At 39.8% G+C, this 8,540-nt stretch overlaps 1 protein-coding gene across 1 annotated transcript in view; it reads right to left on the reverse strand.

Annotated features, from left to right (window-relative positions):
* Positions 1-1,541, reverse strand: part of LOC149472081 (transcription factor Sp5-like) — a 4,638-nt gene extending 3,097 nt beyond the window's left edge. The window contains exon 1 of the mRNA XM_089693012.1: positions 1,418-1,541. Coding sequence (XP_089549138.1) covers positions 1,418-1,471 — 54 coding nt within the window. The 5' untranslated portion in view covers positions 1,472-1,541. The remainder of the gene's footprint in view (positions 1-1,417) is intronic.
* Between the last annotated feature and the right edge of the window lie 6,999 nt (positions 1,542-8,540).

An 8,540-nucleotide genomic window follows, 5' to 3' on the forward strand; every position in this document is an offset into this window, starting at 1 on the left:
AGATTGAAAGTGGTACATATACATGGTGTCCCAAAAAGTCTCCATAAGAAAAAAAATTAAACTCCTAATGTATGGTGGGGGAGAAAGCTTTGTATCTATGTATGTGTGTGTGTAGAAAGAGGTGGCCTTTTAGCTTCAATTTCCCATTCCCCCCCCATGTATGGCGACTTTTGGGACACTGTAGTTTAACAGAAAGTAGGGAATATAGCAATGTGATGCCATTGTAAACAATTTGATGATAATAAGAGCCTGCCTTACTGCCAGTTGGTGTAACACATTCCTCCTGGTTTATAAAACTATAGTACAAGTGGAACTGACTGGACGGACCAGTGTCTTTATTCAACTTTACTGACTATGTAAGTGGAGCTGTTGCCTATAGCAATCAAGCTGATTGATCCATTTCCAATTTAACAAGAAAAAAAAAAAAGCCTTGACAGGTTGCCAGGAGTAAAAGCCATGCTGTGGTGCAAGTCCCACTATGTGTGCATTCCCTTTATGGAGTGATAAGACCTGGTTAGTTACAGGTGACACAGAGCTGAGAGTGGAGATTGAGTGATTGAACGTCACTCCTGCTAATATGTCATATTGCTAAATAAAAATACAATCCTGAAAAATACTATTCATCTACTGCTGCACTACTAAAACCAGCATGCCATGTTATCTGTGCTATGTTGAGGAAAGGGAATGCCTTTTGGTTGCCAACTTGATTTTGATTAAAATATAAAAGTGGCACACTCAGAAATGCATTGACATCTTTTAGGGCTTGTTCATACCATGTCTGCTAAGCTGTGCATTGATCGACACAAGCTCAATGCAAGGACATATAGAAAAGTATTGTTTTCCATGTGCCCTGTTCACGCTGTACAGGTGTGCTGCATAAAAATACACAATGTATTGCATAATAAAAAAAATAGGCATTAGTGCAACTCTCCTATCATAATAAAAAATATTCAAATGTTGACTTTTGATGTAGCCTATACATAAAAAGGCAGTTCAACACGCATTTCACAAGACTTCCTTTAATGGGACAAAAAAAAAAAAAAAAAAGAGCTGTTGCCCATAGCAACCTGTCTTTTTCAGTGCCAGTTTATTTTTTTCATAAACAGTATAAATTATTAGTTAAAGCATGAACTTTGCTGTGCATCTATCCCAGACATTGCTACCTGTGCCATAATCTTCCTATCACCGGTCAAGTCTTAAAGGGCTTTCCCTTTAAGGAGCAGCTAAAGGGAATCGCAAATACCTGTGTCTGATAATACGCATGAAGCACGTAAACAGTTTAGATTCTATCTAGCAAAAAAAAAAAAAAAGGAGTTGTATATATAGATTAAAAAAAAAAAAAAAAAAAAAAACACACATACCTTAATTTTGCTACAAAGTATATTATATATCTGAATGGCAAGGAATGATTTCTTACCTGTAAAAAAGCCTGTAAAGTGTTCTCTCTGTTAAGAATGACCAGAGAAGCCATGAGGTTTGAGTCTGCAGTTAGTGGCAGCCTTCAGTGGATCCTATCATCCCCAGATCACAACTAGATGATTCTGTCTTCCTAACTCTCATCCACTGTTTGATCCTGCACAGAGCAAACTTTTTTTTTTTTTTTTTTGGACTAGCCATCAGCCAATCAAGAGTGTGTGTTTGGGTTGTCTTTGATGTGAGGAAGCTAACCAATCATTAAAATAGATTGAACCGTTTTTCAAAGCAGGGTCTAGTTGAATCTTCCTTTAAATGCACAGACCCCCTGCTGCTGGTGTCTGTTATGTATGCATATGGAGGGCTCTGCTGCTATCAGGATGTATACAGAGGTTTTGTGGGGATCTTGTTTTTTTTTTCCTCTATTTCATCTCTTTTAAAGCTGCCAGGGGTATCCTGAGCACATTTGTGGTCATTATAGGAAAGCATTGTGATAGGAAACAACCTAGATATGCATGATACTGCTACCCTAGAGGCCTGATTTTGCTGTCCCATGGTACCTGCTGGCTGTTGGGCTAAAGTGGTTAATGAATTCATTTATCTCCGGTGAGGGTGAGAAGCCTGGTGCTGTGCTGCCAATAGAGAACATCAGGCAAACATCTGCCACGTCAAAAATAACAGCACACGGTACCTGTCATGTTATGCTGGGGAGATAACGGTTTCATGTCACTTTTACATCATCTCTAGCCAGAAGGCTGCTATAGAAGTGAAGATGAGTATATCGGGCTGATCAAGGGCCAGGTATTGACAATTTCACTAAGCCAGCTGGATGTGTAAGAATGCACAAGGATGTTGTGTTTAAGAGGCATCCTCCGAAAAAGGTTAATCTCTAAAAGAATATGATGAATATTACATTGCATAGAGACTCTCATTTTCACAACATTCATTTTTTATGTGTTACATTTTTAAATAGATACTGAAATTCCCAGCTCTTTACATTGAGTAAAGGCATCAATAACCGTGACAGATTGTTAGACATTTTCCGTGTGTGATGAATACTTCTGAGATTTTTATAATGCCAAATCGCCTGACCTTCACAAGCACTGCCTGTACTGGCCACATTGCTTACTGTAATTATGTGGTGTATGGCCACCAGTGTCAAGACTAGATCTGGCATATCTGATTTGGGGTGCAATAATATATGTCAGGGGGCATAATGCAAATAGTGTGACAGAGATGCAGGGAACCAGTATTCCCTGTTGAACGCATCTGTATCACAAGTAACAACCCAGATGTAACATCTGACAGATAGGAAACGCTAGTATGTATTAGACTGTCATTAGGTTAGGATAATTAAACAGAATCTGTGCCCCCTCATATCAGGAGTCCTCATCAGAGTTCCCCCCGTACATTATGGTTTCTATAAGAGTCCCCCCTTACATCAGGTGTCCCCATCAGACTGCCCCTTTACATCAACTGTCCTTATCAGAGTGCCCTTTACATAAAATGTCCACACCTGAGTACCCCCTTACATCAATTGCCCCCCTCAGAGTGCCCCCTTACATCAATTGCATCAAATGCCCCCTTACATCTACTGTCCCTATCAGAGTACCCCTTGCATCAAATCTTCCAATTAAAGTCCCCTCCTACATCAGTTGCCCCCCTTACATCTACTGTCCCCATCAGAGTACCCCTGGCAACAAATCTCCCCATCAGAGTCCCCTCCTACATCAGTTGCCCCCATCAGAGCACCCCCTTACTTCAACTGCATCAAATTCCCCCTTAGGCTATGTTCACACCTCTGCAGTTTGCATTTGACCTGTTTCTGTATTGTGTTTTTGTACTTGTTTTTGACTCATTTTTGCTGCATTTTTTTCCCCATTTTGTTTTCTTGTTGCTAGGCAGATTTAAAATGGAAAACGCATCAAAAATTCAGCAAAAAAGCAGCAAAAACGCCACACTACATGCTTTTTGCAGAGTTTCCATTGAAGTCTATAGAACCAAAAAAAGCAACTTTTGACAATCAAAAAAGTCCATGAAACTTTCCAAAAAATGCACTGGGTGAAAAACGCAGAGATGTGAACTTGTCCCATAGGAAATCATATTAAATGGACTAGTGCGTTTCTGCAAAGCGCTGCGTAAAACGCTTAGGTGTGAACCTAGGGTTACATCTACTTTCCCCATCAGAGTACCCCTCGCATCAAATTTCCCCATCAGAGTCCCCTCCTACATTTGCCGCCATCAGCGTACACCCATACATCAATTGGATGCACTCTCAGATCTTTGGGGGGCACAACTACAATCTAAATGGGCACAACCCACCCCATCACCCCCCTAGATCTGGGCCTGCCCAGAGTTGGTGTCTCCTACCAATTTTTTTTTTTTTTTTATTTATTACAGGTATTTATATAGCACTGACAATATATGCTTTACCTATTACATTGACATCAGTTCCTGCTCTCAAGGAGGTTACAATCTATGGTCCCTATCTAATATGAATACACACACATTTGGGCCAATTATCATATGTGTTGAGTGTGGGAGAAATCTACAAACTCCATGCAGATCGTTTCCTCTTGGGATTCAAACCACTATCAACTAAATTGCTGTGCTGCCCTATGTACTGGAGTGGCATCGTGGTGTGTGTGTTAAGGGGTTTAAACAAGCATTGTGGAGGCAATATTCTGCCTCCTCACCACCTGTAAAACTTTCTGAAGAGTGATCCAACATGGATCTTGCTTCAAAGGGCAACACAAGTGTAAATGAGCCCTTACTGACCTGAAAATGATTGCTGCTTAGTGGCTATGCTGATCCTTTTTTCTTTAATGCTTTCTTGACACTTCACTTGACATAATTCTAACTCAACGTGGTGCTTCCTTGTTCTGGGTCAATGAATTACAGATCATTGAAGCTAGGGAAAAGCAGGAAACTAGCATTTGGAACAGGTGGTCAGCAATGACAGGTTTCCTTTAAATGAATCACTACAATGACGGTCCTCTGACATAATCTTGTGTCCCAGTTCAAAACTGCTGGCATTTGCCCATTAAGGTATTGTCCATTGGATTAATGGATCACTACTGGAATCAGAGTAATAGAAAACATCTGACAATCTGTACATGATTAACCCCTTGCCTACCGGGCACTTTTACTCCCTTCCTGCCCAGACTAATTTTCAGCTTTCAGCGCTGTCACACTTTGAATGACAATTGCGCGGTCATGCAACACTCTATCCAAACAAAATTTTTATCTTTTTTTGATGCATTGCTGCACTCCTATAACCAAGGATAGAATGCTAACGCAGCAATTGTGTGGAATTGTGTAGCAAACCTAATAATAAAGTTGAAATTGTATTTCAGAGCCTTAAATGTTATTCTTATTATTGTAACCACTAATAATATGTTTTGTCAAATTTCCACAAAGATCTCTATGAAAACTGGCCCTAGGCCTCCTCTAACATCTGGTGTTTTCACACTTTACAGTTGAGGATTTATTTCTAATACCATTATTTCTGTAGATGTGTTTTATGTGAAAGAAATGATTCAACCAATGTCATTGTTTCTGAACCTGTCAAAAGACAAGAATCTATCTTCACACACATTCAGTAGTTAGAATTAAAGTGAGTTTCTTACACTTAGCAGCTGAAAGTAACACTTATTGAAACAGTAGTTACATTGTATTCAATACATTATAACAGAAAGCAGTAACAATGTGGTCTGCATGGGCATGTAATAGAATAGGCAGCTCAATTACAATACAATACTGGGAAAACCAGCAAAAAATAAACACACTGATCACAAATCAACAAGACTGCTGTGTCAACTCAACTAGTAATGGTCTTTGTTTACCTGCACTATTAGGCACATTTGATTGTGCACATTCCCAACAAAATTCCCTATACGTGTGAAGAAAATCTCAGTTCAAAGGCATTTTCCACTTTTAACAACAATGTGGAAAACCATGACTTACAGAGGGATGCAGGATGGCAGGGGCCTACTACTTGGACCCCATAATCAGCCGTTTGTTGACTCCAAAGTAAACCTGTTAATGCACACATGCCACTACAAGGCTTCAGCTCTACAATGCACCAATTGGCTGCTACATATACCCTAGATCAGGGCTCTCCAAATTACAGCCCACAGGCCACGTGTTGCTCATTACAAATTTTAACAGGTCCACAGCTACAGTTCACACTCATTCTTGTGAGGACCCCAATGAAAGGGGGGACTTTAATATAAGGGGGAACCTAATGGGGACCCCAATTTAAATGGGACTCTAATGAGGGTGCAGACTGAATGTATATTTTGGTCGACCTTTATTAACTACTCAGGTTTATTTGAAATTTCTCGGTTTTGAATGACATCATGCTGATCAAAAAAAGCTCCAAGTAAAACTTAATTTAAATGTTATTAAATAAAATACATTTTATAAATCATTTATTTATTACAGGTACTTATATAGTGCAGTCAATTTACAAAGTACCTTACATATATATTGTACATTTACATCAGTCCCTAACCCTCAAGGGGTGTACAATCTAAAGTCCCTAACTTACATTCATTATTATACAATATTTATATAGCGCCAAAAGGTTTGCTCAGCGCTGTACATTATAGTGGGGGACAGAACATGAGACAATACAGTAACAAAACAATACACGAGGGGTTCAAGGGCTCTGCTCTTTCGAGCTTACAATCTAGGAGTACATACACATACTAGGGTCAATTTAGACAGGATCCAATTAACCTACCAGCATGTCTTTGGAGTGTGGGAAGAAACGAGAGTTCCCAGAGGAAACCCACACAGGCACAGGGAGAAAATGTAAACTCCAGGGAGGTGGTGCCATGTTTGGGATTCGAACCAATGACTCTAGTACTGCCAGGGGGAAGTGCTAACCATTTAGCCACTGAAGTGGCCCTCATACTAAAAAGCTTGAAGGCCCCTGCCCTACATCAAGCATAGAGAATTGGTGACTTTGGGGCCCCTCACAATGTTTTTGCTGCCCTTAACTATTTTAAAAAGTGTATTAAAACCCAAGAGTAAATATGTCATATATTGCAGTTTACAAGTCCTTGGATGTGGTGGCTCCATTTGGAATAGCCTATCATCCTTTTTGGTCCAGAAGTCTGTTGTGGGATAGGCTTGGATTTGTAGACAATTTTAACTTTTTTGTCTCTCTCTCTATCCTTCCCTTAGATGCACAGAGATTACTTATCCTTTGACTTATTACTTATTACTTTTGGACTGATACTCTCCCCTTGGTGTTAGGACCATGCTTTTTGTGAGTGATTTTATTGGTCAGGTGGGCATACAACAATCACTGTAGCATAATTTTAGTACACAATGTACACATTGTACTTGCCATTCATTTTACTAGTACTGCCCTCTGTTCTGTCCTCATGTTCACTCCCCTGGAGGGAGTTCTGGATTCTGTACCCATTGTTTTTGTTAGTCTGCTGGCACATAGGTAACAAATTGTATCTATTGTTATAGACCTCAATGCACTGTTTAATTGGGCAACTATGTGGCAAATGAGATTGAATGTTGATAAATGTAAGGTTATGCACTTGGGGGTTAAGAATATGCATGCATCATACATACTAGGGGGTACAACTGGGGGAATCAATGGTGGAGAAGGATCTAGGAGTTCTGGTAGATCACAAGCTTAATAATGGCATGCAATGCCAAGCTGCGGTTTCTAAAGAAAACACAATCCTCTCTTGTATTAAAAGAGGTATAGACTCCACAGAGATCATTTTACTCCTGTACAAATTAGTAATACCTCATCTGGAATATGCAGTTCAGTTTTGGGCACCAATTCACAAAAAGAACATTGGGGAACTTGAGAAAGTACAGAGAAGGGCAACTAAACTGATACCAGGCATGGAGGAGCTCAGCTAGGAGCAAAGATTAGAGGAACCAAAATGTATTCTCTCTTGAGAAGAGGAGATTAAGGGAGGGATATGATCAACATGTATAAATACATCAGTGGTCCATATAGTGAACTCAGTGTAGAGCTATTCACCCTGAGGTCATCACGGAGGACAAGGGGGCACTCTTTACATCTGGAGGAAAAGAAATGTAATCTCCAAACATGGAAAGGTTTCTTCACAGTGAGAGCTGTGAAAATGTGAAATAGACTCCCTCAACAGTTGGTTCTGGCCAGCTCAGTGGATTGCTTCAAAAAAAAAAAAAAAAAAAAAACCTGGATTATTTCTTAGATACACAGAATATAACTGGATACTAACATTTATAGGTAAAGTTGATCCAGGGAATGTCTGATTGCCTCTCGGGGGATCAGGAAGGAATTTTTTTCCCAGCAGGTGCAAATTGGATCATGTTTTGCTGGGGTATTTTTTGCCTTCCTCTTCACAGGGGCGGACTGACAACTCATGGGGCCCCCGGGCAATAGGGGATCATGGGGCCCGTGTCCTTGCCAAAACTCAAAAAAAGACTATGAAAAAGGTACCAGGGGCATCTCATGGGGCCCCCTACTGACCCTGGGCCCTCGGGCAGTGCCCGAGTTTCCAAATGGTCAGTCCGCCCCTGCCTCTGGATCAACTATGGGTATAGGATTATAACTTTTTTTTCTATGGTTGAACTGGATGGACTTTTGTCTTTTTTTAGCCAGACTAACTATGTAACTATGTTATATGTACACCTTGTTATGAATTTATTTTATTTATTCTAAGTGGTCTAATCTGTGAGCATCTTGAAAGTCTGTTTTCAACAAATACCTCTGGTTGCTAGTAGTGAATATTGTAGTTAGGGCTATTTTTAACATGTAAAAATCAACAAAATAGGTCTGTAGGTCCCTAAAGAGTTTACTTTGGCCCTGTGTTTCATTTGAGTTCGAGAAAACCTGCTCTATTGGAGAGCTGGAGGTGCCTGCTATAACACCCATATGACAGCCTAGTAATATGAAAATTGAAACCATTTGCTATTTAGTTTCATTTGAGTTTGGTTGGATCCTTCTGCATGCAGTTAATAGCTCTTGGCAATTTAGTAAGATAATTTTGTAAGTTAGTGATCTATAACTCATGTTCCTAAATGCTTTGTAAATATTAAGCTCTTCTTTTACTTAGTAGTGATTTACAGTGATTGAGCATTGCACATAGTTTCATCGCACT

The sequence above is a fragment of the Staurois parvus genome, unplaced genomic scaffold (genome assembly GCF_062004578.1).
Source record: "Staurois parvus isolate SC_StPar_1 unplaced genomic scaffold, SC_StPar_1.0 ptg000023l, whole genome shotgun sequence".
Classification (NCBI taxonomy): Eukaryota; Metazoa; Chordata; class Amphibia; order Anura; family Ranidae; genus Staurois; species Staurois parvus.